At 37.1% G+C, this 27,957-nt stretch overlaps 5 protein-coding genes and 1 long non-coding RNA gene across 7 annotated transcripts; 2 read left to right on the top strand and 4 right to left on the bottom strand.

Moving 5' to 3' along the window:
* The first annotated feature begins 197 nt into the window (after positions 1 to 197).
* On the top strand, positions 198 to 9,698 carry LOC132193711 (pre-mRNA splicing regulator USH1G). Its single transcript, XM_059614553.1, has 7 exons — positions 198 to 357; positions 6,275 to 6,418; positions 8,152 to 8,455; positions 8,520 to 8,750; positions 8,807 to 9,027; positions 9,078 to 9,235; positions 9,296 to 9,698. Exons 1-7 carry the CDS (start codon positions 335 to 337, stop codon positions 9,535 to 9,537), a joined length of 1,323 nt encoding a protein of 440 aa, XP_059470536.1. The 5' UTR covers positions 198 to 334; the 3' UTR covers positions 9,538 to 9,698.
* Positions 9,671 to 12,768, bottom strand: LOC132193713 (HUWE1-associated protein modifying stress responses). Its single transcript, XM_059614557.1, has 4 exons — positions 12,471 to 12,768; positions 12,342 to 12,413; positions 11,117 to 11,380; positions 9,671 to 10,681 (listed from the first exon to the last, which is right to left on the bottom strand). Exons 1-4 carry the CDS (start codon positions 12,649 to 12,651, stop codon positions 10,521 to 10,523), a joined length of 678 nt encoding a protein of 225 aa, XP_059470540.1. The 5' UTR covers positions 12,652 to 12,768; the 3' UTR covers positions 9,671 to 10,520.
* A 15-nt stretch (positions 12,769 to 12,783) lies between these two features.
* LOC132193714 (uncharacterized) lies at positions 12,784 to 15,024 on the bottom strand. The gene is made up of 3 exons (XR_009441478.1): positions 14,528 to 15,024; positions 13,496 to 13,572; positions 12,784 to 13,333 (listed from the first exon to the last, which is right to left on the bottom strand). It is a non-coding gene; the product is annotated as an uncharacterized LOC132193714 (long non-coding RNA).
* On the top strand, positions 14,530 to 23,784 carry LOC132193712 (homeobox protein TGIF2-like). Of its 2 annotated transcripts, none has more exons than XM_059614554.1 (3): positions 14,530 to 14,885; positions 21,179 to 21,435; positions 21,695 to 23,784. In XM_059614554.1, exons 1-3 carry the CDS (start codon positions 14,753 to 14,755, stop codon positions 22,214 to 22,216), a joined length of 912 nt encoding a protein of 303 aa, XP_059470537.1. In that variant the 5' UTR covers positions 14,530 to 14,752; the 3' UTR covers positions 22,217 to 23,784. The 2 variants fall into 2 exon arrangements, with proteins under 2 accessions (XP_059470537.1, XP_059470538.1); XM_059614555.1 differs by having other exon boundaries at positions 14,531 to 14,885; positions 21,182 to 21,435.
* Positions 22,452 to 27,426, bottom strand: LOC132193708 (DNA repair endonuclease XPF). Its single transcript, XM_059614551.1, has 5 exons — positions 27,282 to 27,426; positions 26,293 to 26,781; positions 25,415 to 25,931; positions 24,744 to 25,250; positions 22,452 to 24,582 (listed from the first exon to the last, which is right to left on the bottom strand). Exons 1-5 carry the CDS (start codon positions 27,287 to 27,289, stop codon positions 23,971 to 23,973), a joined length of 2,133 nt encoding a protein of 710 aa, XP_059470534.1. The 5' UTR covers positions 27,290 to 27,426; the 3' UTR covers positions 22,452 to 23,970.
* Positions 27,295 to 27,842, bottom strand: LOC132193677 (UPF0669 protein v1g209471-like). Its single transcript, XM_059614500.1, has 2 exons — positions 27,498 to 27,842; positions 27,295 to 27,441 (listed from the first exon to the last, which is right to left on the bottom strand). Exons 1-2 carry the CDS (start codon positions 27,840 to 27,842, stop codon positions 27,295 to 27,297), a joined length of 492 nt encoding a protein of 163 aa, XP_059470483.1.
* Between the last annotated feature and the right edge of the window lie 115 nt (positions 27,843 to 27,957).

Here is a 27,957-nt window from a genome sequence, read left to right as displayed (position 1 = left end):
CAAGAGGGCTAATCAATTCGATATCAGAAAGCCATGCTGATTAGCACGCTCTCGCCGCACTCCTTTGACTCGTGTTTATCTGCCTTAATTAGTCATTTCTGTCCGCAGCGCTCCCTAATTGCCGACGACGATTTTCGCACGTTCAAAACTGGAACGCGCACCGTGGAGATGGCGCTCGGATGTGTTCGGCGGAGGCCGTGTTCCGGACGAGTGGCCACCCCCGCGGGGGCGCCACCTGCGTGGGATGTGGCCAGGTGTGACTGAACCGTCGGTCGTGCAGCGTGTAATGCAGTAATTGAGCAGTGAGCGCGGTGGGACCAACAAAGCACCAGCCATGGCGACGGACCGCTTTCACAAGTAAGTCGAAAATATACTAAATCACCCTAGTTTCTGTTACAAAATTTGCTTTCCTGCCTCAATATACTAATTAAATTAATCATATTTAAGCAACAAAATAATAGAAATTGATTAAATTTTTATCTTTAAGAGGATAAAATGAAACATTGAAGGCAAAATATCATTTTCCATATTTTCTATGATTTTTCCTTGTAATTTGTTTTTCCCCCTAATTTTTTTATGCATAATTTTGTTTAAAACTGAAATTATTATTAAATAATGCTGCAACAGAGTTTGTACTTTGATGTGGAGATATATGGGTTAATATAGATTATAGATCTGCACACTCTACTTGCACAACTACCGACGTAGCAAAAAGCTCATTGAAGTTTATGAGGATAATCTCCAGATGTGTTAATAACGCGATTTAGTTCATTGAGCAACTTTCAAATCAATTAGCACGTCATAAATTAATACAGGGCAATACCGATAGCCTCAATAAACTTCATTTGTAGTTTAAGCCGACAATTGATAATAAACATCAATAAAATTATTACTCGAGTATTAATCTTTACCGAATAGTTTTATAATTAGACATAGACTTACCAAAATCAGATGATCAGGGACAAAAACAAACCACTCTGAACTTGAAGAATTCAGGTATTTTAAGGTTTTATCTTTTCAAGTTGCACGCAGACTGTCATGTGAAATTGCTCACCTTAATGATAAAGATTTTACAATAGCTGGACGTACCGATTTGCATCTTGATAGAATTTTTAATACACACTCCTCTGATTAGAGACGAAAAATTACTAGTTTTATATAACAACTCTGAATTAGCAATTTAAATTAATTAGGTCCGTATGTAAACACGTGGGCAGCCACTCGAATCAAAACTCTTGCTCGTTGAGCAAATAAACGCATTATAAATCTGCCCAAACAAGCAGTTCGCAACTGTTAATTTTGCTGCACCGCTACGATTTAGATCTCTGTCTTTTTTGCATTTTTTTGGTGATCGCTCTGAACGCACGCGACCAGCAGAGCGCATCGTGATTGTGAGGAGGAAGTGATTTTTCATTACGTGGGCATTTTGGCCAACGTCAGCTGCGGCGATCGCCGAGTCTAGATAATTTTTTGCGATTTGTTTTGAATTTTAAATTGCGTGATGAATAATCCACGCAATATCCAGTTCCTCAATATAAGCATAATATAAGTAATATAATAGATGGAGAATTAACCTCAATTTAATAATCCAAAATATAGACCTCAAATTGGCCCTGGACTTGGAAATGATGCTACTCATACTATAATTGTAACCATCTTAAAGGCTTGCTGTCATTTATGCTGTCCTATACGCATATCTGCAATTTGAAATAAAATTTTTGAATTGTATTTTCCTCACTATATTATTAAAAAATTAAATTATCTACGTACAGTTTACTAAAGCACAATTATTGGGAGGACATAGAATTTGTTTAAAAAGTATATCGTGTTAGCTTGGTGCTTGTTCAATACTATTTATTTTGTGACTTTAACATAAAGTATTAAAAATCAATTGAACTCAAAAACGAAAACAAATTTTTAAATGAAAAATACAACAATAATTATAAATATCAATTATAGGTATTTTATTTAATTTAATCATATAATTATATAAATATATTCAGTCATAATTATATATTTATATGCAGTATTTTAATAATACGATTTAAATGTTATTCCATTTATATTTTAATCCAACATTGCAAGTGGGTACCAAAATGCATTTTTTTTTTTAATTTTTGAAATCTAAAAATAAATTCTGTGTTAGGGGACTTACAATTTTGATTCAAATATGAAATTTTGGTACATATAAATTCACTTTATTGGTTTTCTTGTACATATCATGAATTTCTCGTCAAATTTCTTCCAGTAAAATAAACTTTTAATCATTTTTTGTTGATAGAAATTTCAAAAAACTGCCCGTTGGAGCGTTAGTTAAACATTTTTTTTTAACAATGATTTGACAAGGATGAGATCAATCCTAAATATATAATATGTATTAATGAGAGGTGCAAAACCAAGTACAATAAACAATAATATTAAATATATTGAAATTAGTTTTCTTTACTTAAACTGCCCGTGGAAACTCCAGAATTGCAACAGTAAACAATAAATAAAGGCCAAACAAATAAACAATCAATCGATCACGATAGATATAAATTCATAATATAATCTCTCAATAGTTTTCACGCACACAGGATTAAGAGTTATTTATGAGGCAAATGAATATTACAGAATGACGGTCAGATTAAGGGCGTCACCGTTTGAGTAAATAAAAACGCCGCTAATTTACACCAACCTTTAATCAATATCGACAGGACAATTTATCATATTCATCACGTATATGACTTTTATATTGCGCCGCTCTTTATCTGGAAGCGCGTCACTTTGGCCATTTGCACATCACTCTCGTCTGATAATATTATACAAGAAGATGATAGATGAACATACGCGAGAGCTCGAAAACGAAGAGCGCGTTTATCGAAAATCACAAAAGAATTTCAATGGTTTCGTGGTCTTGACGAGAGGGCTGACTCAAGCGCAATTTGATATGCCCATGGCAAGTAACAAAGTAAAAGACGAGAAGCGCTGATGCGACCGTTTTATTTGTTAAATTGACGCTGACAGAGTGAAATTATGATAAAATTGCTCTTGATTTACTCCGTCTCAATCAGAACGAAAAAAAAATGTAGAAAGGAGAAATCAGGATCATGATAAATCAGTTAAATTATTGCGAAAACTAGTCAATTTTTACAAATTTATTTTTAAATATCGTAGTCGTGTTTCTGAAGAAAAATAAAATGAATATAATTGCAATTAACTTAATTTTTATGATTAATTTTAGGATTTTGATTTAAAATTTAGCTTCATCTAGATAATTTTCTTATCGACTATGTTTGCGTTGTTTCATTAAAAAAACAGGAAACGGCAAATTTAATTAAAGCTCAATTAATTAAATTCATTTATTTATTTATTTATTCTCTACTCGATACAATCATGAACACACAGAAAAAAAACATACGTAAAAAGTATAGAAAAAGTTGAAAATACATTTAAAAGAGACACATACTGTTAATTAGGGGTAAACTGTTATCATAAATCAACTCTCAGCCTGAAAAATTCCTAAAGAAGTTTAAACATTTCAAAATATTTTAACAACATTATTATAAAACATCTAAAATATTGAATATTTTAAGTTTCGTCAGTTCATTCCCTCTGCAAAACGTTGCATTATGCAAAACAACAATTGGCTTCTCCGTATAATTGGAGATTTGTTTCTCACAGATGGAGTGAAGAGCCTATTTAAAGCACTGTTATGTTTATGGCCAAGTATACGTGTGAGAAAAGTAAATCAATATTATTCTCGTCTAGGTGAAAAAGTTGCCTCTTTCGATTTGCGGTGAGTCTGGATAATAGAATAGGCGACCGGCTCCAAGTGGGTCATTCTCGGCGCAAAGCCAGGGTTCAATCAGGTGCATCAATCGCTTTTGACGCTCCAGATTTCTCTTATGCAACCCAAATGCATCCATCAACCGCGTTACTGCATCGCGATTTCTCTTACTTCATTAAAAAACGAAAATTACCCGCTCTTTGACCACCACGTGGCAAATATTTTACTGTTTTATTTTGGCACAGAAATCAAAACAATTTTTTGAAAAAAAAATAGCCTTTTTCTCAGCTACTTCAAAACAAATCTTATATAATAAACAAAAACAAAATTAAATTAGCAAAAACAAAGGTTTCCATGAATATTGATTGAAATTGATACATTCAGTTAGTTGTTGTTGCTATTTTATTTTCCGCTGTTTGCCCAATTATTTGATCTGTTTTTTTTTATGATGAATGTTCTCGCAACGATCAAAAGCCCGGTTCATCATTTATCGTGATTCGCCCCTCAAATTTCACTTTCTGCAACAAATTTTTGTACTTTAATTGCTAAAAGTTTTGTTTTTCTATGAAATTTCGAAATTTTAGGACGGATGGAATAGTGAATTAATTGCTGAACTCTATTAAACTAGTTGAACCTGAATTTTGGGCGCACTTGAAAGTCGCGTCAATTTCGATCTGAGATAACGACACAGCGCAGTTAAAACTAACGTCTCGTCACGGTTTTCAACCATGTAGGCGGCTGTGGAATAAAATTATCAAAGTAAACGTTTGGCGGCCACACCAAGGCCCAGCAGATGAAATCTCTAGGTACGTTGCGACATAGAACACAGGCAAACACGTGTGTGTACTGCTCACTAATTACGGATATATGCAATCACACTTGCAATAATTACTATTATATTCCTGTGACATGTGAACTTTATGATTAGATTCGCTCCGACAATTTTTTTAAAGGTAATAAAAATGAGCCAAATTGAAGGTTGGGACTTTCAAGGCCAATTAATTTGGGCAGTAAAATTAATGCTCTTAAAGTAAAAGGATTGAAACAGCATTATTATCATTTTTTTTTTAAGTTTCACTCTCTTTTTCTTTTCTTTTTAATATAAATAATTATTTAATTCAATCATGTAATATTTGATTCTAAAAAATGGTGCCCTTTAATATCAAAGCTTGATTGTTAGATGTTTGATATAGTTAATTTTTAGTCTCAGTCCTGCGTCCCTGAGTTTTGAATAAAATTGATATTCAAATTACATTAATAAAAAATGTAATATTACATTTCAAAAATAATTATGAGAACTACATTTTTTAATGGTTTTCTTAACACGTTTCCTTTTTTTATTATTTCAACCCTCCCTGCTGGCCTAACTTGACTCGCATCGAACTCTCTACTTATAAAAGGGCTATGATTTTGTGCAACTTTTTTGGTTGCTGTTGTTGGAACCACGCTATTGCAGGAAACCATTAATATGCATGGGTGTTTCATCGAATTTAGCTTCAAACGCATATAATTAAAATGCCCTCGAATCATGTTTTTTTTTTTGCCAACTTGCATGCATGAACTGGAACTCATTTACAACACTGATAGTCTGTAAAGCACACGTACATATATACGCAGTGAAAAGCGCATGAGAGCGGATAAAGTACGAGAGAGGCAATGAACTTGGATTGAAAATTGCAAACAGACCGTGAACTAAATGATGCATCCTCGATAATGGCGTATCCGAAAAGCGACGTCGATTGCCGGCCACTGTGTGATTCAAACTTTTCCTTTCGTCCGCTGGAGAAAATAAATTGTACATTCACAATTTGCGAGAGCGGAAAGAGGATCTGCTGATGTGAATGAGCGTGAATCTGTTAAGGCGTGATGAGATGAAAATATTGACAGCAGGGGAGAGCTGGCGAACCTTAATTAAGAATATAAAGATTTCTTCTGAATTACAAGATAATAATTATTATTATACTGGCTTAAAATTTGGAGTTTACAATTAAACTAGTTTTTTATTTAGAAAAGCTTTAAATAATTATTATTAATTTAAAAAAAATATCTTTTATGCTTTCTGCTATTTTATTTTTAAATTTTCGTACATTTAAAAATATCAAATTTACGCAACTTAATATTATTTCATCTTATTTATTTTTACTTTGCTGAATATATTTGTCCCTATTAAATAAAATTACTGTAATAAAATTTAAATTAAATAAATATAATTATGTTGTTCTCCATGCTCAGGTTCTGAAGCAAAAGTTGTAAGACAATTAAAAGTAGAGAGGAATCTTGCATGTGCTGAATCGAAAGTAAAATAGCTATTCATCTCTTATTACAAAAATACTGAAATTGTTTGGGTAGCTTTTGTAGAAGTATAAAATCTTGATAAATTATGAATCTGATTATTAAATATTATGACTGCACCAAGTTAATAAAAATGATTGTAAGTAATTTATACACTTTGTCTCTATTGTTATAGGTGTATATTAATAAATCTAATTTATAATTTTGTTTTAGAGCGGCAAGGGACTCGTTGCTGGACGTTTTGAAAGAAGCGACGCGCAGAGACTGCAACCTGAAGGATGAGGACGGCATGACGCCGACGCTGTGGGCCGCTTTCGAGGGCAACTTGGACGCCCTGAGGCTGCTGGTTGGCAGAGGGTGAGTCTGCTTTTTATCGCCGCGTGGCCAGTCAGCCAGCTTAATTAACTAGGAAATAAGTTTCCCTTCCTGTCTGGACCGGAAGCGCGCCCATCCTCAGGGGGAGCACTATCGTATTAAATATATACCCTGATCGGTGCATTTGACGCTATAGGCAGCAGGGGCGGACAGGAAAAAGCAGGCTTAACTGATTATGTTACGTTTTTTGCGTTCGCCACGCTGTGATTTTTCTAGATTTTACAATTTTTAAATGTAATTTTGAATTTTAAATTTGAATATGTTTAAAAGTCTCATTTAAATAATAAAAATAATAATGTGAAAATTCTGGTTAAAAAAGTCGTTCTAAAGGCAAAAAACATTTTTTTTTTTTTATCTTGCCATTAAATTTATTCAGACATGAAATAAAATTAAAGAATTAATAATAGTTGATTGTATTATACGGCACTGCTTTTCAAGATAAGGCAATTTTATTCAAATTTTGAATCATTAAAAAAAATAATAATAATTGGCTTGGGGCTTAAAATGAAACGAAAACTTATAATTTGTGATATTATATTGCCAACGTAACAATTTCAAGGTAAAATAATGCAACATAATTAAATTTTAAAGATTCTTTAAAGTCAATACTTCAATTTTTCTATCTCTCTTGTGAAAGCGTCCAAAATGTTGTTTTGCATTCTATTCGTTTTTAATCAGGAATGTGACAAAATTCATTATCAATATAAAATTTGAATCAAGAGTTAATAAATAAGTATTAAATGAAAAAAGTAGATTTTTTAAATAGCCCTGGTAAACAAAATTATATTCATTCAAAAAGTGCAAAGAAATGTTCCTTTTAGATAGTTTCTGACAACAAATTTTTGGTTCAGAGGACGTTTGCATTTTAGCTCATTATATTTTTCTCTCATTTAGTTCGTACCTGAGTATGCATGAAATTACACAGATGACAGTAGAAATAGCTGCATATGTTTGGTCTCTGTGAATAATAGAGGAATTAACGTAAGCAGAGCGCGCACAATGTGAGGCAACTAAGGATGAAATCAAGAGTTTGCTGCTCCAGCTTCTCTCCTGCGTGCCTTTTCTTTTGTTAATGTTCTTTTTGTGTCTGCACCAAAATTCTCTCACTGCGCTCCGATTCTGAGCTCGGATTATAACTATTATATTATCAGTGTGGAAATGAGACCAACACTTTTTGCCTCGGTGGCGCGCCGATTTAATTTCACCACTCGAGCTAGTTGCAGTGAAAATTCACAGATCGGAGGCGCGAGTGCCTTGTACATTAAAAGTGAATTTGCGTCTTATCTTGCGTGAACGATCCCAATTTCGTCATATATCTTTGTGAGAGAGAGAGTGAAAAGTACTGAAAAATTACAAGTGCCTTGATGAGTCAAACACCAACGCAATAATAATAATGGCTTCATCCTTTTACACTACAACATGCATCATTCGCCTAAGTTAATAAAACAGCCATTAATATATAAGCAGCAAATTTTGTCATTCTCTGTATTATCTTATCATATCGGCGCGGCAGCTCGAAGAATTTATTGAGCGACGAAGATAACACACTCTATTGTGAAACTGATCGAACGTGCTTTTTGGCATTAAAAAAAGATAATTTAGTTTTAATTACTTTTTTATTAGCAGACTTTGAAATGAAAGAAAGTGTGTCGGTTGAATTCCAACTGAGAAGAATAAATTAAAATATAATATTTTTTTTTTTATTTATTTTTTAGTGGAGACCCGGACAAGGCTGATCACTTTGGAAACACCGCCCTGCACCTTTCAGCAGCCAGGGGCCACATGAACTGCGTCACCTTTCTGGCCAACTTCGGTGTGAATCTGTGGGCACTCGACATTGACTTCCACTCTGCCAAAGAATTGGCCGCCATGAACAACAGAGACGAAGTTTTGCGGTTTTTGGACGGTTCGGTGGCCGCTGAGGAGGCGGCCAAACCAAAGGCGGCCAAAGCCAAGCGCGACAAGGCCCTGAAGGAAGCGGAAAAAAGGCTCAAGGCGCTCGAGAAACAACACAAAAAGGTAAAAATATTATTCATTATAATTTTGGTAGCAAAAATAAAAAGTATATTTTTGTAATTTTCAGGCTGACAGACTTGCGGAGAAAGAACAACGGAGGCTGAAAAAGCAGAGGTCAAAAATGGACGAAGGGCCAGAGACGACCATGCCTCACCGGCCATCACACGTCCTTGCAGCCCTCAAAAAAGCTAAGGCTGTTGATTCAGCAAAATTTTCTGATATTGTCCAGGGCAATGGACCAAAGAAGAACGCCGCTGGCGTCCAGAAGAAGCTATTGAGCAAAACCACAGATTTTAAGGTTATTCTTCTATATTTTTGGAGAAAAAAATCGTCACAATTAAATTTTATTGACAGGTGACCAATGGTGATGGACAAAGGACGGTGCGCAGTTTAAGTGGTCTTCGGCGAGACTCAGAAGTGATGTATGTAGGCGCCTTTGACAAAAATGGCAAGACAAACGGTGCCCTGAACTCAGCAAACCGGACCTTGTCCGAGCCAGAGTATTTACACAATGACGCAATGTCCGAACCGGCATCGATTTTCGACAGGCCTGGATTTGGTTCTGTAGCTTTCAGGTAAAGCTGATATTAAAATTGCTCATTAAAATAATATTTTATCATGACAGAAATTCAATAACTGCAACCCTCAATGCTTTACCCACGGTTCGTGACGGAGGCAAGGAAGAGTTACGGAACAGACGAAATTCCCTCGGCAGTGCAGGAAGTTCAAACTCCAGGGGCAGAAGACAAAGTGTCCCTTGGGACGATGAAGATGTTGAAAGTGGTAAAATCAATAACTAAATTAAACCCAATCCTTGTGTTTAATTGCTAAATTCCATTTTAGACGACGAGGATGATGCCGAATGGTCTCCTCTGCAATTATTCCTTCTTGCCCATGGACTCGGCGAACATGTGCAAACTTTCATTAATGAGCAAATTGATTTGGAAGCTCTGATGTTGCTAACTGATCATGACTTGGTGGCTCTCGGATTGCCACTAGGCCCTCGGAGGAAACTGTTGAAGGCTTTGGAAGACCGAAGGAGAGCTTTGGATGAGCCAGGGGAAGTTGAAGATAGTCAGTTATGAAAAAAAATATATACATACACATAATATACTTTGCATATAATTATCTATTGTTAGTTTTGTAATTAGTGTAATTGGGAAGATACAAATGGAACGTTCCACCTGTACAAAAAAATAAATAATCGAGCGCTGTTGATACTTTTACAAATCAAGGGTCTTTTTAATACATTAGCCAACACATGGAGGCTGTCTGGAAAATAATAAGCAACTAATAAATTCATACTCTTTATTTTTAATGCAATCGCACTTCCTAGGAAATAATTTTCTTAAGCTCTATGATATTTCTTTTAACAAAATTGATAATTTGATGCTTCTTTCAACTCGGTGTTTTTAGCTTATTTATCAAATTATATTATAATTCGCATTCATCCGAATGTAATGATAAAGAGAGAAAGGCAAATTAAGTGTGAAATTTTTATATCATGTCTTGCTTCGCTTTTTTGAAGCTTGTTGTTAGAAAAAAAGGTGTAATGATTAGAAAGAAAGCCACGTTGAGGCAGATTTCGAGCAAATTATGCTCGACGGTCACGTTTTGGTGTCCTACAGAATCAATGTGTTGCAGCTTAAGTTACAAAACACACTTGGCCATTACAAAACTATTATGTACAATGTGCTCCAATGGGAAACATCAAAATTTTGATTCTGATCAAATTTTCAGCGACAAAAACAAGTTCGGCACTAATTTAATGCTCACCTATCGTTTGAGAGAAAAATAGTGATCATTTAAATTTAAATGCTTAATTTACACAATCAATAGGTGATCGATCGTAACTAAATATATATATATTTTTTCATCAACTCAATGACCAAGCAAGAATCGCGTTTGATTACAAAACAAGGAGGCAGTAGCTGATGAGGGCAAAAACAAATTCAAAACGTGGCACCCACGCAAAGTGCCACCGCAAAAATCGGAAACAGTCATTTGGTATTGCTAACTCAACCAACCCAATCAGTCACTCAATCAGACAACCAAGTAGGCAATCAGTTCACATGAGACGGCTCCGCTTGTGCGTTGGCGAGTCCATGTTGACGTCGTGCGAGGGACTTGTGGCAGCCGGCCGCTTGCAGTGCCGTGCAAATTCACTGCTGATGAACGAGTTGAGCTCATGCAGACTCTGGGTGGGAGACGAGCGGCGACGAGTGGCTCCTGGAAAACGATTTCAGTCAAAAAGTTGATCAAAACTTGCTACGAGACTAAAGTAAGAAGAAAATACTCTGTTGAACAAACCGTGTCCTCCGGTGGCTTGTAAAACCTTTTGTGAATGAAAAATCCCAAAAATATTAAACATTATTTGTGAAAGACGCCCCCTATATTTCAAATAACATCAATTCCGAAGAAACTCAACTTTAATTGTTGAAACTGAATGCGACACAGTAAATTTTCAAAAACTGAATTCACGAATGCAACGAATTGTTGAATTTTATAAGCCTTTAAAATAAATTAATTGTTAAATAAAAAATAATTTTTGTTGTGACTTTGAAATTATTTCCTCTCACAAAACATGACACAAAAAAGCAATGTACAGGAAATAGGCTCTAGAGATCATTAGCTAAAATTTAATCAACTTGGATCTTATTTTACCTGAGAGAGCCAACGCCTCTCTGAAGGTGTTGAGGTTGTCCTCGAGCGGGTTGGTCACTGGCGGGCCTTCGTGCAGTATTTTGGGCTTGGGGGACGATCTGTGGGGACGAGGGGGCAGGGAGCGGCCAGCCAAGTAGGCTATCAGTTCTTCCCTGCGGATGAGGTGGCGGCGGCGACGGGCCCAGCTCAGGACCTCCTTGTTGCGCTTCTGGTAGCCGGCCTGCAAGCCCATATCACACACCCGACGGATACTGTCGTTCGAGTCTGCAAAAAATTTAGTCGAATGAGTTTTTATTTTTTAAGACTTAAACTATTAAAATAGTCACAAATTATTTTAATAAATCAAGTTTAGAAAATTATGAGCTAATAAAATTTCATTGAGTTTTGAAATGATCAAATAAAATTTAATTTAAAGAAGGGAAATGTCTGTTCTTGATTTAGATTGCTCGCATAAATTTAAATTTGGCACTGTTATCAAGGTTGAATTAAATCTTATGGTTTCTAGAGGCCAATTCAATAATTCAACGCTTTATTTATTTAATGAGCTTAATTTGTCTGAAATATTTCAACTAGAAACTTTTTTCTAAAAGTTCAATTAACATTCAAGACAGGAAGTTGACTGACTGAGGAATTTATTGGTCTTTTTTCCTCATGCCAATTTGAAGATTAAATTGACGCATCTCAAGGCCATGCCCAAACTAAAGTAACGATCTGAACTGCGGATAAATTCTTGAGCGTCAATACTCCAGAACGTGGCTAAAATGTGAGCCCATGTGCAGAGAGATAACATCAGCCTTTGACTTGAAGGAAGAATTAATGAGGCCTACGATGATGCCACAATGAGTCAGCCCCATAGGCAGTTAAACAAAAATAAATACACAGCAAAAGCACTCTCAGCGCCAGACGAAAGCGTTCGAACGAATTCTCAAAATTTCCACAAAGGTTCATTCATTGCCTGACGCTCAAAATTGTTGCTCAATATAAAACCCATCAAAATGTTTTGATGGCGCAAATTCTATGTATAAAATTCTTGGAATTATAAGAACGAAAGAAAGAAAGAAAGAAAGAAAGTCCAACCCACGAGCCTCGTCGGCCATTTCACGATTCGCCGGGTTCGAGTGGCCAAATTCCAACAGAAATTCGGTAAAACTCGAGCCTCGGCGAAAAGTAGGTATAATTTTTTTATCAGGAAAAAACGAAAGTGGAGGTGGGTGACGATTTGTACCTTTGTAGAGGGCCGTGACAGTGCCTGCGGCCGTCTGAAAGGGCAGCCAAAGTTCCGCGCCATGGCACCGCTCTGAAAGTAAAAGCAAAGTTAGTTTAAGGTTTTGCAGGGCAGGTCAAGGGTCAGGACCTCGGTAAAGGTGGGCAATCGCTGCCGCAGAGTTGTGGAATCCAGCCCAAAGGCGCTGGGTGGCAGCCTCACGGTCGATGCCCAGCTGGGCCTCCAGGTCGGGCTGCGCCTCGATCTGGGCCGCGCACTGGTGCTCCAAGTACTTCAACGGCTCCAAATCCTCCTCTTTGTCCTCGCTCATTCTGTCCAGCTGCGAATACAGGCCGAATCCACGCCTCAAATGAGACGCAAAACGTAAACTGGCAGGACAGCAGCCATGACACTCAGATCGCAACCAAAAATGACTGCAAGCAACTCACCTGATTGCGACCAGATGGCGCTTTCTGCACTCGTGCGCGTGCGCGAATCGTCCCTTTCAAAGGAAACCCCGCCAAAGTAATGTGCGAATGCGACAAAAAGTCGAAAAATAAAGATTCAAAAAGCAAGAGACTGGTTCTGCGAGAGTCAGTGCCGGTTTGAAATTAATCAAGCCAAGCACACATTCAAAATCTTAACAATGAGATTAATATTTTAGGAAAAACCGTTAAAAAAAACTCAAGAATGTTTCAACACTGAAAATACGGAAAATACCAATACAAAAAATCTACCGGAACAGAAAATTTAAATAATTTATAATATAATCAAATTTATCAAATATAATGTTGCTTTTGAAAGTTTCAGAGAGCAGTGCAACGAAAACATGAAAAATACGCATATTAACGTATAGAGCTTATGATTTAGTCGTTGAGAAACTTTTCAAAAATAAAAAATCGTACTTAATTTTCTGATACATTTAAAATCCTAGTATATAACACGGCGCAATTGGATTCATTCTGAGTATTTTGGCAACGGCAATGTTACTCATCTCAGGACCTTACTATAATCTGGAACAAACATTATATTTAATAAATAAACTGCGATTGATATAAATGGCCCGTTTTAATTTATAATGTTTATGCATTAAGTTTTTTTTTTAATTTGAGCGGAAAAAATCCTTACAATTAATTTGGTAATATAAAAGATTTAACAGTTGAAATTTTACTTACATTTTTGTATTGAATATCTCGTTTCTATCATCCTGTCCTCTACAATTTGCAATGATGACGGTGGAAACGTATAAGTGCTGGAATCGAAACAGTTTATAATTAATTTTATGCTATTATATTTTTCATCCTACTTAATTCAATTTAATAAATATTTTTATTTTTATTTTTTAAATACGAAAAATAGTTTAAATGATCAATAAATTATAGATAAAGAAAAACCCAAAAACAAAATAAAATAATAAAAAGACTAAATTGTGTGGCTTCCTCTGAGCCAATTGAAAAGAGCACAGGCCGACAAGACTTTGTCTTGGCCTGGCCCAAAAAATAAAATATTTCTAATTTACGCTTTGTCAAAATATAGAGGAAAAAGGTCGGAAAAATTATTGCTACGGAGCAAAAGGTATATTATTTTTCCCACAAGATCTCAGGTAAATAATAATTAATTTAATTAACATCTTGAGAGGATCATTAAAATTAATTTAGGAGGAAATAACATTTAACTAGGGCAAGTACTGTACGTGTAAAATATTTTTTATTCAGTTCTGAAAGAGCGCAGTATTAAATACCGAGGCTCACTGCGGCGGATGGGGTCTTTTTGATCTCGGAAGTTTTAGCAAAATTTTTGCTAGTGGTGATGCCTTTTTGTCCAACAATCTCTTTTTTTCTAAATAATTGTTTTTCAAAAATTGAATGTAAACAATGTATTTGTAACAATGTGGACAAATAAACAACAATAATAATAAAATAATAAAAAGCCTCTCCGTGCAAAAAGCTTCGAAAGTTGGATAAGAGGTGGCGTATTGACAACGAAAGTGCGCAGTAAATTTGCATTACCAACTTAAATAAAGAATGCTAATTAATTATAATTTTAATCAAATTTTGTGCCAATTTACTTCAAAATAATTCAAAAAAACTAAAAATTCACAGCTTTAAGCATTTTTAATTGCAATTTTTACAGCAGAAATTAATTAATTTAAAGGATGGAAGTGTAGGTATATTTTTGTTGTGTTGGTAAAGAAGCACACTCTTCACCTGCTGTCAAATTGATGTTATTTGACTTTGACCCGTCCTGTCGTGCTGCGAGTGTGTCTTTACGTCTTGAGTGACATTTTCTGGCCGTTTCGGCAGTGATTCGCAAGGGCCGCGCTACGGAAACGTGTCGCACGGCCGACGGAGAGTGTTGGAAGCCGAATCAAAGAGGCTGACATCCGTGTTCTTGCATTTTTCATTGGCGAGCGAGGCGAAATATGCAAGCACATGTGCTCGACGCAACTGACTTCGACTAGTTTGATCGGCCACTCGGCGCTTCTGAAGCGAGCTCTGCTCACCAAATCTTCTGCCCGCTCCGTGCACGAGCCTCTCTTTGAGACCAGCATGAAGTTCAAGCGACGTGAGTAAATTAGCTGTCAACTGTCACCGCAGTGTTATTTTGATCTGTCATCGTGCGCCCTCGTTTTCAATCAAACACACATTTCCCACCTCCCCCCTTTGATTTCGGATTTTTTCGAATTTTCTCAGATTGCTTTTTATTTTTGGGTTATTTTGAGATTTTTTCGAACACAATCGGTGATTTTCTATAATTAAATTGATTTGTTTTTGGCAACCACGTGGTTTAGGGCCGCATTTGGTTCGCCGCGGTTGGCACTCCTGACTCACATCTCTCGCTCTCGGAGACGAGCGGTCACGTGTACAAAAGCGTGTGTTTTTAGCCCGACGTTTTGCCTCCCGTGGCTTTTGTGTTGTTCATTTTTTTTTGTGTTATGTATTTAGGACTTAAGTCAAGAGTCTGTGTCAAAATTAGAAGTAACTCTCGAGCTACGAGTGATACAAAATGAAAATAATATTATCTGTTCTCAGCAAATTTCTTTTTTATTTTTATTTTCCATTAATATGTAATTTTATTATATTTTTTTTTTGTAACTGGTGTCACAAACGCCCTTTACTTGAACGCCGCCTGCTGACCTTAAGGACGAATGGTGCTCGTTAGAAAAAAATAGCTTTGCAGTCGGCGAGTTTTAATTTTGGTCGGCAAGCAAAGCAAGACTGCAAAGCATGACGCACGCACGCTGCTGTGCTAAATGTCAAACTGACACTGCTTACACTCGCCTTAAAAATAAGACAAATTTAACTGAAATTGAATCTAATTACTTTAAATTGAAGTGAGCAAGAAAAAAATAACTGAATGATTTTAAAATATCTTTACACAAAATAATTTAAAATTTATATTTTGTGAAAATATTTTCAATGGAATATTTTGTTGAAAGCAGACAAAAATAATTGAGAAAAGTTTATTTTATAATTTTTTTTTTAAAATTATTTTTGATAATCAAATTTTGTCCTTTGCAAACAAATTAAACTATTAAAAAAAAAAATAATAAATAAACCAATTGTTGGTTCCTTTTTTAGTGACAAAATAATTTTTGAAAATCAGTTAAAAAAAAACAGAAGCCCTCAGTCTTCTGCTGCTTTGAACAGTCGAAATACAAATTCTAATTAAATTTTCTATTTTTATATAATAATTTTTAAAAACTAAAAAGCAAGGAATACTTAAGAAAAATAAATATATAAAATATAAAATACTTACTAAGTAAGATTGTCAAAAAAATCTGTAATTGAATGCATTATTGTTATTGATAATTTCAATAAATCCCACAGCAATTATTAAAAAAACAATAAGTTTCACAAAAATTGTTCTATAAATTTAAATTTTATTGAAAAACTGATCAAACATATCCTGAGGCAGTTAGTTGAGAAAAGTGATAATGATTAATTCATTGAAAACATTTATGACTCCATCGTCATTCCTAGAGCTGCTTCAAATTATTTAAATTACTCATTGCGAAATAATTTAATGTCATTGTTAAGTCCCGAGTCATGGTCTGAAGGGTCTATTTAAGCGCTTGCAAAGACGTCTGCCATTTCCCGGCGCTTCTCGTTGCTCATTGTCAGTCGGTGCTTCTCGCGAAGAAAAAAAAAATGTGTCTCCGCCGCTGCAAGTGAAGCCCTAACGGTCGAGAGGTTGATGGATTGGGGCTGTCTCGAGTCGAGAGGTCCTCCTCTTATCTGATTGCGCGGCCAGACTGAGACTCTTGTTATGATGAAATTATACAAAATAATTGCATCGAAACCATTTTTAACTAAATTAGTTGTTTTTATTCGATTCCGCCGTTGTGGCGTGCGATGAAAAGAAAAAAAATGGTGCTCCTTCGCCACTCTTTTTTGATAAGAGTCTCTTCGGCTGATAAGGCTCGCATCTCTCGAAAAGTGCAAACATTTGACTTGCGATGCGAGGGCAAACAGATCGAGTACCACAGATTTTACGACCCTCAAAAATTATTCCAAGGATGCTCAAACTTGTGTAAAAACATCGTAGCATGAATTTAAAATCGGCAAATATTTAGATTCATAATTAATTTTAATATTTTTTTTTCTAATATTAAAAAAAATTATTTTACTTTTTTATTAAAAGAAAAATTGTTGAACAAAATAGACAAAATGTATTGTGAATGACTTTCATATTTTTATCTTGCCTAATTTTTTAAGCTATTATTAAAATTTTGTGATAAGGGATGTCGATCGCCTTTTTGTTTATCAAAATCTGCCGAGTTTTGAGTGAGAAACTCCTTGGACTCTTTGACCCTGGCTGCGATTGAAGCAGGAGACTCGAAACGTGACCTTGCCTCCGTGGCTGCACCGTCAACGATCATAATTTATTCGCATGACCACTCATCTCAAAAGTTGCCCTCTCATCCTCCTCTCGCAAGAAAAAACAGAAGTTCTAACTTCAAACACACGCACCTGCTGGTGCAACGACTGTGTCCGTATTTCATTTTACATTTTAGCTCTGGTCATTTCTTGGATACGGGGCTTTAAACTGATAGTTATAAAATATAAATTTTGTTAATAATTCCGATTAATTCTCAATCATAAAATTCAAATTTTACCAATTTTTGTTTTTTGTAACTAGTAAATAAACAATAAATTTTGATGTTTTAACTAATAATTTTAGGGAAAGAATTTTTTTATATAATTGATTTTTGAATCGATTAGGAAAATAAAGAAGTTCTAAGAATATCATTAAGTTTTATAAAATTATTCTTAAAAATTCATAAGAGTATATTTATGGTGGAGAAAATTATTTGATTACTTAATATTGATGGAATTTTGTAATTTTTTTCTAACAAAACAATTCCACTTTTTGGTTCCAAAATTATTTATGGCAAAATTATGTCCTTCTCACTTTAAGAGCCGTGTTTCTTTATAAACTGAAAGTCTCCGGTGTCGCTCCTCGTCCGAGTCGTCAAAAAGGAGAATCAGGCTGCAGCTGAGCTCCTTCTCTGCCCATGCTAAATATAGCCTTATTGGTTATGCAACTGGGTAAAGCAAAGAATCGTATACCTCTTTGTAAACACGTGAGTGAGAGAGAGACCGACCCTCACAGAATGAAAACAATAGTTGTTAAAAATAGTCTTGATTAGGCCGCGAAGAGAACAACGCGAGCTCTTCAATCACGCCAGAAGGTGCACTGCATTCAGAATGCGATGTAATTCGAGATGGATGTTTAATCGATTGTTCTCAAAAGAGTTTTGAAATGCGGCCAACAAACGAGAAAAGTAGTTTAAAAAATGTTTTAAAGGTGGATATAATTTCATATAATTTTTGTTGGCTATTTTGAAATTAATTGTCAATCAAATTTGTAAGAAAAATTTCAAAATGAAAAGTTAAAAGAAATGTAAACATTAAATTTACCTAAAGTTGTGACCATTTTACAAATTTAAAAAGAACCAATTCAATTTAAAAAAAAAAATTGTCTAATTAAATTAAAATTTTTGATAATATTTTCATAAATGAATTTAAAATGGTTTTTGGATAATTAATTAGGTAGAAAAAAAATATTGAACTATTGAGACTAAACTAAGAATTTTTTTATATCAAATAGATGTAAATTTTTTCTACTTTTGTTTCCAATTTAACATTTCTGTATTGACCGAGAAGAATAAATAATAATAATAAAAATTACATCAATTGTAAGAACACTTTTCAACGATCTCTAAGATTTTTTTGAGAAATCAAACATTGCACTTTCTCCTAAATTCAAACATTTTAAATTGACTGATTTATTATTTTGCTAATATTAAGAATGATGTATTTATTATGTAAGGAATTGTGCGGTGCCGCAGGAATATTTTGTAAGCGTCAAACGAGAGCTGTGCGAAGCACGTGAGCCGAGACGAAATCGGCGGCTCTGTTTCTCGCCCGCGCACACCTTTGCCGTGTGCATAAATAAAAATAAATTCATGTATGTATTCAAATGTGTATTACATTCTTGTGTGGCCGGCGCGAGAGCGAGGCTGCGCGCGACTATATTGGAAGAGGCTCTTGTTCATTTCGCCTATTAATATCCCGCGCCGGTTTTAGCCCTCAGCCTGCGCCGACTTGACTTTGGCTCTCTCGCCTCCTCCATTAGGACAAGGGACGGACCCCTTGCTAGGTGCATGACATTTACTCGGCCGCTGCAATTAGCGGAGGACCCTCGCTGCGACCGCCGCCGCCGAACATGCAGTCCCCGGGGGCGCAAAAGGCATTATTTTCGATTCGCGCAGAAATAGACCCCGAGTCGACCAAACGCCAAAACGAATTCAATTGAAAAATCGCAGAAATCTCCAGAACAGGAGAAGAGGATCAAATTAAATAAATTCTGAGTTAAATGAGGATTTTAAAAAGAAGCATTTAAATGAAATCTAAAAAAAAGTGAACAAAAATAAGAAAAAGGAGGAATCCAGTCTAGAAATTATATGTAAACAACCTAAAATGTTAAAGATAATAATCTAATTTTTTTAATTCTTCTTTACTTTTTACATTTAATTCATTTAATTATTAGCGATTTTTCTCCTCAAATTAAAAAAAGTTTTCAACTAGTTTCTGAATGCCCCACTTTCAAATTCACTAAAGGTACTTTTACCTAATTCAACCTAATTTAATTTAACATAATGTGAACAATTTTTCCCTACTGTATAATAAGTTCATTAAACTGTAGCTCTTTCCCATTGATTTATTTTCTCTTTCCCTCTCTCGAAATGGCTTTTGCCCTTTTTCTCGTAGCGACCCTTTAACTCGTATTATTATCAATGAGCTGCTCTGCATAATAACACTGATACACACTCCCTGCCGCCGCGTTTATAACTCTGAGTGCTCGTATATTAAATCTGTATCAAAATGACTGAGAGGCTCGCACAGCGATTGTTATTGTGAGAGCGCCTCAAAGGTCACCCGCTCTCCGCCAACAAGCATGCTTTCTTGGTCACAAAAATAATAATAATATCAAAATCCGCGGCCACTGCGTCACTCTAGCGACACGCTCCATTAAATGCCGCTTTGAAAACCAACAAGCCGCTTTTATGGTTTATGGCAATTTGTTTTTTTACGCTTGTCAAACTGATAAATTAAAATTTGAATGAATCTGAAAGTTAAAAAATTACCTTGATTTTGTCTCTATTATCAGTGCATAAGTTTTCAAAATTTTTACTAATTATTGACAAATTGCATGTATAGAGGATACAATTCATTCAATAAAAAAATTGTGTTTTTTTTTAAATATTATTAAATCACGCTTTTTATTACTATAATTATTTTTTTCTTTTAAATAATTTGGTAACTGCAAGTACCTTCTCTTCACGTGTGATTCAATTTTGTCGGTTCAAAGCTTAAGTCCCCTCTTGACTGCTCAAACTCGCGAGCCGAAAATGGCCACCAAATTGGATTACATTTATCTGGTCAGTCGGGCCGAGAGGCAGGTTTGGATTGTGCGGGTCGCCTTGAATTGACACGCTCCCAAGGCACTTCCTGTTCCAGCGCCGCGTGCACATTCATGATTTGGAAAATATACAGTGCAGATGCACGTGGCCGCGATATTGTCACCTTTTTTGTGTGAAAAAATCGCTTTTGGTGGAAGTGCCATAATTACGGCACCGGAAATTACGGCCGTTTTAAGGGGAAACTACAACAGACGGTCAACGACTCTAAATTTTGTAAACCTGAAATTCTATTTCGGGGTTTTGTTATTATTTTCATTGGGGAATATAGTTTGGCAGTTAAGTTGGTGGTCGCGAGCTGAATTATGCATGCGACTAAAGAATTCACGCCGGCGCTCGGCCGGATATCGAGCCATTGAAATGCAGTGTCAGGGTTCACGTGGGAATGCCAGAAGACAACAAACACCTGACTCAAACTTCCGACAATCCAGCATTCCCATGGGTCACCCGAGTAACTTTCCAAAGTCCTGTGCTGACATAAATTGCGTGCTAAAAAAATCAGCAATTTTTTTTGCTGAAACTTAATCTTGTTATTATTTAAAAATTGATGATTTGCACTATTTAGTATTTTTAATGCTCAAAGCATTCAATATTTTTTTTTCAAATTTTAATTATCTTACAAATAGACAAAATCTCAATTTGCACCAAAGCCTCTACTTATAACAGAAATGTCTTTTTTTACAATAAAAGACTAAATTTATTTTGGTACCTGAAGAAAGCCGCTTGTTTTCAAGGATCGCCTTGTCAGTTATTGTTTTAGTCAAACACGTCAATTTCGCTAACGAGCAAGACAAATTGGGCTTCTATTTGCCCAAGCACTTATGCCTTCCTTCCAAAACTGGAGTAAAAAAATGCGTCCGTTCTGTTCCAGCAGCACGTGAGCGGCTAAACTCCGACGAAGGTCTCGCGGTGGCCTACCCGCTCAACCTGTCCCTGCCGCAGACCTACCTGCCGACGGACCCTGGGAGCCACGGCGCGCAACAACCCCACCGCAGACGCAGGGGCAATTTGCCCAAGCAGGCCGTCAAGGTGCTCAAGCGGTGGCTCTTCGAGCACAGGTACAATGCGTACCCTAGCGACGCGGAAAAACTTGCCCTCTCCAGGGAGGCCAGTCTCACCGTCCTTCAGGTACATTTTTATGTCTCAATTTCATCAATTATTCACTTCTTTTAATTTTTTACAAATAAAACTTCAAAATTGTATAATTTTTGTTAAAAAAAAAAGGATTTTTAAGTAATTCTTCAATTCACCAATTTCCTTTTCATATAATGCTCTGAAAGTCTTCATTTTTCCTACTAAATTAATCAAACTGTATTTTTTTTTACAATCTTCTATTTTTCCATAAGTAATCAGTTTCAAAAATTCTTACTTGATTTGATATTTCTAGGTGTGCAACTGGTTCATTAACGCACGACGACGAGTGCTGCCGGAGATGATAAGACGTGAGGGCCAAGACCCCCAGCATTTCACCATCAGTCGAAGGGGCAAGAAGCAGCAGGGCAGCCCCATGTTGACCGCCCCTGGAGCCCAAACTCCCTCTTTCAACCCCTCCCAGCGCAGTCACCGCACCCCTTCCGAAAGCAGCTCGGACGAAGCAAGTTCCTCGACGGGCTCAGTCTTCAGTGAGAACAACAACCACCACCCCTACCTGAGCAGTGACACCCTCAGTGAGGACGAAGACGAGATTCCTCGCAAGATCAAGCGACGAAACCGACCAACCCTGCTGCCCTCGGAGCTCAAGAGGCACAAGAGCTGGGAGCCGTCGATCGCCCCTCCGACGCCGCCCAACGAGGAACACGAGGAGCAGTTCAAGTGCCTCTATCTGCTGGTCGAGGCTGCTGTGAGCCAGCGAGAGAAGGAAATGGGCATGTTGACCCCTGACGAGGAGCGCATGCCGGCCACTTTGTAGAGGGGAGCCTCAGTCTAGTTCTTAAAAGTAATGTCAAGTTCAAAAACGGACCCGCCGAGGCCATCTTTGAGAGGCTGGCGGCCTGGGTCTGTTGTAGATGTGTTCAAATCAACAAGAATTAATTCTTATTCTAAACACTCTGGCGGCGAATTTTGCTTGGCTGGGATTTATTTCAAAAATTTTACCATGCGAGAGATTTTAACACTAATATTTTGGCTAATTTTATTTGTGTATAAAAGCAAAACTACTCCTGCCAGCTGAGTTCGTGCCTTGAAACTAAGTTGTGTGTACAGCGCATTTTTGAAATGAGATTTTCTGCTGGAGTCATGCCGAGGGGAAGTGTCCTACCTAGCTTTGTCAAAAAAAAATCCACAAGTGCCATAAGCTGACAAACTTTGACTTTTCCATGCCAGACGGCGTCCCAGCTCAATATTTTAAATCTCTATAATGATGTGTAAAGAAACTTGCATACTTTTCTGTGTAATTGTATGTACTCTGGGAATCATTATTTTCGTAGTATTTGTTTGTAGTACGCGTAGGCTGTAAGATGCCCTAATTACTTCATTTTTCTGTCTCCGTAATTGAAATCATCATCGTGCCTCCGTAATGAAGAAATATTGGCACATAACAATTTTTCTTAAGGTCTGACAATAAAAATCACAAAATGAGCTCTTTTGGCTGTTCACGATGGACTTTGTAAATATTTCTTTTCATTCTTTCCTTTGTATGTAAATTGTCAAATTTCCCTTTGGCAAAGTAAATCAATCTTGAAATTCTGTGCTCATAACGTAAGTTAGTGATAACGTTAAGGTTAATCAATCTTGTAGTTGGTTGGCTCAAAAACGTGGTGGAGCATGATTGCTAATGTCTAAAATATAGGTGTGCCTTATTTCAAGCAGACGAGATTGAGAGGCATATTTTGGACGGAGCGAGGAGAAAAGAGTGTGGAAAGTGCATTTTAAGGAAAGAAAGACGTCACTGAAAAATGAACTACACTGAAATGCATATCACAAAACTAAATAGTGACATGTGAAGACATCACATTGTTTGTGGAAAATAGTCTGAAGATGCCCGAGTTTGCATCTAGTTCGTAGAGGATTTAAAAGAAATTCTAAAGAGAAAAAATACGATGGTAAAGAAACTTAACTTGTAACTTAGCATTTTTGACCTTCGATCGCTCACCTTTCAATGGTTGTGCAATTGCATAGATTAAATCGACATTTCATGTATTTGTTTATACACGTTTTACAAAAATGTTTTAGCTGTAACTAATACAAAAATATATGGAAGATTGTGAACAACCACCCTAGGAACCAGAAATACAGAGAATCAATTATTTTGTAGAAATGTTTTTGTTGCGTCTCCTTCATGGGTTTTGTCAGTTGGCAATTTAATTTAATTTGTGAGCTCTTATTATTTTGTGTTTTCCTGACACCATTTTAAGATTTAGGCGGCTTGTGCGAGATTTTTAGTTCGGCTGCTCATCGCTTACATAATGAGATTTAGATAAGTCTTGCGCTTTGTATTTGTGGTCAATGATTAAAAGAGACCTGTGGTGAAGCATTAAATACCATTTTTCACTCATTAAACAACACCCTAACTCACTGAACTCAAAAAGAGATTTGATTTAAGAATTATTTTATTGATAAAACAACATTTTGGAAGCAGAAACTTGCTCATGCTCTTGTGTTAATCTCGGCACAAATAAAAAAAACCAGTTCATGCAATTCAAACATTCATTCCGGACTAAGCGATTAAGTTTTCTTCGAAGGCCATTTTCTTTTGAGGGGCTGCTTCTTGGGTCTGGTGGTGTTCTGTTGCAAATGAGGACTGAGGGCCTTGTGTAGGGCCATGTGCAAAGAAGCTCCTGTACTTTTGGTGCCAGTCAAATCAGCAAGCTCACTTTCATTCTTGCAGAACAACTCCGCTAGTGATCCGCCTCGGCACAAAACTCGACGCAAGCTTTTGGAGTTGACACCAGGCAAGCAGGACACAAACTCCTTCATGGTGGTGTCAAACTGCTCATGCATCAGTGGCGTGTCATAGCGATGGGAGGCGGCGGCGTGTTCCAAACTGGGCTGCTCATGGCCTGTCTTCAGTTCGACCAGCATCTCTGCAGACGCGTGAGGATTTGGAGACCAGATGATGCGGAGTTTGGGGAACATCATTGTGAGCAGTTGGAGTCTTTGCATGGGCAGTCGGGATATATCTTTGGACTCGTACTCGATGAGCAGCACCGGCCTCTTGTAGTTACGTTGCATTGCTGTGGCCTGCTTATGCAAACGACCACTGTTCAGGGAGCCGATCAGGTCAGAAACGCTTTTTCGCTCAACACAAAGATCTCGAGTGACGATGTAGTCTCCAACCTGAAATTTTAATGATTATATTGGACTAAGCAAACACAACTATATTTTAAATTCATCCATACACAAATTTGATTCATTTTGGAAAAAAAAACATAAAAACTTATCGTTAATTATTTTTTTCTTTTTAATTTTATTTTGCTAAATAAAAGGATTTAATCTACCTTCAGAGTGATGGGATCAACACGAACTTCCTTCTGATGCAGCAGATTGGGCAATTCCGATCGAAATTCACGAACGTCCACTAGAACAATGCCATGCTTGTCAGATTCAACGCCGACCTCGACGCTCACTTCTCCTGCTCCCAGCATTGCCTTTTCTTTGACTAGAGCTTCAAAGGCGTTTTTTTCCTGCCTCAGGGAGGTGAGGTAGAGTTGCTCTTCAACGGAGCCACCAAAGATGAGGAAGTAAACTCGCAGGCGTGGCTCTGGATGTCGAGCTTGGAAAACCTCCAGTTGTCGGACGGCAACAATGTTTGCGTCATACAGGACAATGATTTGAGGGTCAAAGGCTATTAGGAGTTGTTCTAGGGGCGAAACCAGAGGCTCTAGGGACACATGGCACTGGCCTTTCATAAAGAAGGTCTGATCTTCCTCAGGAGTGACTTCTTTCTGGGACAGGTACTGAAGAAGCTGGCGACAGGTACGGCGATCTTCACAGAGGATTAGGATCTAGGGAAAGGAATCATTTTTAGTACCTTATTTAGAAAATTGCTGTTCTTATGAAACAAATTAAACCTTTTTTATTTGATATTTTTATCTTCCATTGAAGAATTGCATAAAAATATAAAAAACTAATGCAGATTAAAAAAATTAAATCAAATTACAATTAATACCTTTGTATCAGCATTTTCCTTTGACTCCTCGTCAAGCACATCTGCAAGGGCGCTCCACTTTGGACAAATTTCTTTTTCGTTTCCGTCTCTTGTCTTTGCCAGAACAAAAAGCGATTCGGCCGCAGGTAGCAAAAGCCACCCTGCACTGCGCTGAGCGTACTCGGAAGTTCTGAGAGGAGCCAACTGAGCCACAAAAGAAGCCCCGTCGGACTGGCAAAGCCTGCGGAGGAGGGTGCGCAGAGTCTTCGCGTCGGCAATAAGCTGCCTGCTTTTGGGGCCCAGCTGGTGCCAAATTGGCTCCAGCAGGCGCTGCAACACTCGAGGGGCAGCAAGAGCTTCTTCAACATTGAGATCGTCCAGAAGTGCGGGGTTGACTCGTTTCAGTTCTCGCACACAGAAAGAGAGCAGCTCCAGAAGGGCAGTTTGGATTTTAACCATGGTTGGGGTCATTTTTACATGAAGCTCAATCACCTCTGGGGATGCGACGCTCAGGGCACTCACCACAACAGAGTGGAATCTAAAACAGATATGATTTATCAATATAGATAAATTGTCAAAATATTTCAAACTAAAAAAATTAATTAATTAAAAACAATTAGCACTATCCAATGGTTCTGAATAAATAAAGCTGAATAAAGTTTAATCAAAATCCAAAAATCACAATGATTTAAATTAAAATCTGATGACAGCATAATTATATTTGTCAGGTAAAAAATATATAGAGGGGAAAATCAGATTCTACTCTCAAAATTTATTTAAAAATTTGGATCCATTGCGGAGCAATAATTTGCTGTTTTAAAGAAATTTTATTTTTTTTTTTTTTTAATAAAAATCAATTTGAGTCTCATCTCGTTTAAGTTTCTATTTAATTAAATCACCTAGGCCAGAGGAAAAGATTATCACAGAAGGTTGTGCGCATGACCTTTCGCACTGTGTGCGATGAGAAGCGGTACGGGGCGTCGCTAACGGCTAAAATAAACCCATTGGGATTGCGTTGTCGGAAGAGGCGCAATGCAAAGGCTTCCTGGGCAAGAATGGCGTGCGCCCTCAGCATCACAATCCCCGTGACATTGGCCAGAGGCACGCGATCCCTCAGAGAGTCTACAACGAGGACCCTCGCAGTCACAAAGACGACGCCACCCTCGTCATAGTTCACCTTCTGGGCATTCGAAGGGACGCCGAGAGCGTCAGCCAGGCGTTGCTCAAGTTCAGTTCCGGTGCCAACCACCAATACAAGGTTGCGGGGGTCAAGGTGGGAGCGCAGAAGGGCTTCAAGGACGCGTTCAATGTCGAGACCAGCGGCGCTGATCATCAGACAGTTGACGCCGACTGCCTCCAGCAGCATCTGGCGCTCGTACTCCAGCATTCTGAAATTTACAATAGAAAAAAATGAGAAATGAGGAGAGATCAACAGACGGAAAAATAATTAAGCAATTCCAAATTTAGACTGTTTGTCTTTGCTTTCTTGGCACACAAAACAAAATAGGTAGCGTCACAATAAAATTGCACGCACTTGCCAAATCTTGCAAGGCTGAATCCTAAATCTTTATAAAGAATAATTAAAAGCTTCAAGTAGCCAAAAATTGTATCTTTTTGATTGCGCAATTGAAAAAATGAACAATTTTAAATATTGTTTCTTCGATTATTATTTATGAAAATAAAAACAGACCAGCAAAATTTCATGTAGAAATTTTTAAAGCAGATGTTATAATTTTTCTGATAGTTAATATGCAAGGTATTTTTTTCCTTTGCATTGAATTATAATTTTAACTTTGAAACTGCAGTTTTAAGATATCTTTTCTCAATCAGACATTCATACCTAATTATTCAAAATTAATACTAAAAAGAGAACCAATTTAATCTCCACCTTGGCATGCCTCCTACAGCAAGAGGCCTTCGAGCAGAAGTTCAGCAACAGACACAATGATGCCCCACAGCAAACTCTGCTCCTCCTGATGTCCAGTGGTTTCTTGTGGCTCGTAGGACACTCGAGGGTCGTCACCGAATTCCCCTCTCTCTAATTGAACCTTCGTAAATAATATTTATTTATAAAAAAAATCAATTTAAAATTATTTTTTAAAACCTCTAGAAGGTATTCGCAGACTTCGTGCGAAGGGTGTCCGTAAACGCCAACTCCCACGGGCCGTTTGAACAGCTCAGGAATGTCGACACGGTCCAGCCCGCACGTGTTGCTGTGCAGACAGTACGTGTGCGGTTCGTAGGTGGGCTTCGAGTTGTGTTGAGACACGTAAAGGTCGCAGTCTCCGCGGTTTGAGTGCAAAATCAGTGAAATTGGCCCATCGTACATCAGGCTGTAGTACGTGAAGTTGCCTCGTCCCACCTCGCCGGCGACTGAATGCAGACGAACTTCGCTTCGAACACTGTCCAGCACGGCAGCGACCAGCACAGCCAGCAAGACCTGCCGCATTTCGTTCTCCGACCCTTCGCGATCGAAGGGTGGTTTTGTTGAAATTGTAAACAAAACGGAGCTGCCGGCGGGTGGTATTTTTGAATGAAATAACCGGTTAATTATAATTCTTTAA

This window comes from Neocloeon triangulifer, unplaced genomic scaffold (genome assembly GCF_031216515.1).
Source record: "Neocloeon triangulifer isolate White Clay Creek 2 clone unplaced genomic scaffold, ASM3121651v1 ptg000004l, whole genome shotgun sequence".
In the NCBI taxonomy this organism is placed as follows: domain Eukaryota; kingdom Metazoa; phylum Arthropoda; class Insecta; order Ephemeroptera; family Baetidae; genus Neocloeon; species Neocloeon triangulifer.
Note: the sequence above shows the minus strand (reverse complement) of the source record. Positions and strands in the feature narration are given on the sequence as shown.

Excerpts from the sequence above, each read along its gene's own strand:
- LOC132193711 (XM_059614553.1), top strand. The coding sequence starts at position 335 with ATGGCGACGGACCGCTTTCACAA. Across the intron at positions 6,419-8,151 it reads AGGCTGCTGGTTGGCAGAGG|TGGAGACCCGGACAAGGCTG; the intron begins GTGAGTCTGCTT and ends TTTATTTTTTAG. Across the intron at positions 8,751-8,806 it reads GCAAAACCACAGATTTTAAG|GTGACCAATGGTGATGGACA; the intron begins GTTATTCTTCTA and ends TTTTATTGACAG.
- LOC132193713 (XM_059614557.1), bottom strand. The coding sequence starts at position 12,651 with ATGAGCGAGGACAAAGAGGAGGATTTGGAGCCGTTGAAGTACTTGGAG. Across the intron at positions 12,414-12,470 it reads GATTGCCCACCTTTACCGAG|AGCGGTGCCATGGCGCGGAA; the intron begins GTCCTGACCCTT and ends TTTTACTTTCAG. Across the intron at positions 11,381-12,341 it reads TGTCACGGCCCTCTACAAAG|ACTCGAACGACAGTATCCGT; the intron begins GTACAAATCGTC and ends AATTTTTTGCAG.
- LOC132193712 (XM_059614554.1), top strand. The coding sequence starts at position 14,753 with ATGTGCTCGACGCAACTGACTTCGACTAGTTTGATCGGCCACTCGGCG. Across the intron at positions 14,886-21,178 it reads CAGCATGAAGTTCAAGCGAC|CAGCACGTGAGCGGCTAAAC; the intron begins GTGAGTAAATTA and ends GTTCTGTTCCAG. Across the intron at positions 21,436-21,694 it reads CCAGTCTCACCGTCCTTCAG|GTGTGCAACTGGTTCATTAA; the intron begins GTACATTTTTAT and ends TGATATTTCTAG.
- LOC132193708 (XM_059614551.1), bottom strand. Across the intron at positions 25,251-25,414 it reads AGGAAAATGCTGATACAAAG|ATCCTAATCCTCTGTGAAGA; the intron begins GTATTAATTGTA and ends TCCTTTCCCTAG. Across the intron at positions 24,583-24,743 it reads TTGATCCCATCACTCTGAAG|GTTGGAGACTACATCGTCAC; the intron begins GTAGATTAAATC and ends TTAAAATTTCAG.
- LOC132193677 (XM_059614500.1), bottom strand. The coding sequence starts at position 27,842 with ATGCGGCAGGTCTTGCTGGCTGTGCTGGTCGCTGCCGTGCTGGACAGT. Across the intron at positions 27,442-27,497 it reads TCTGCGAATACCTTCTAGAG|GTTCAATTAGAGAGAGGGGA; the intron begins GTTTTAAAAAAT and ends TTATTTACGAAG.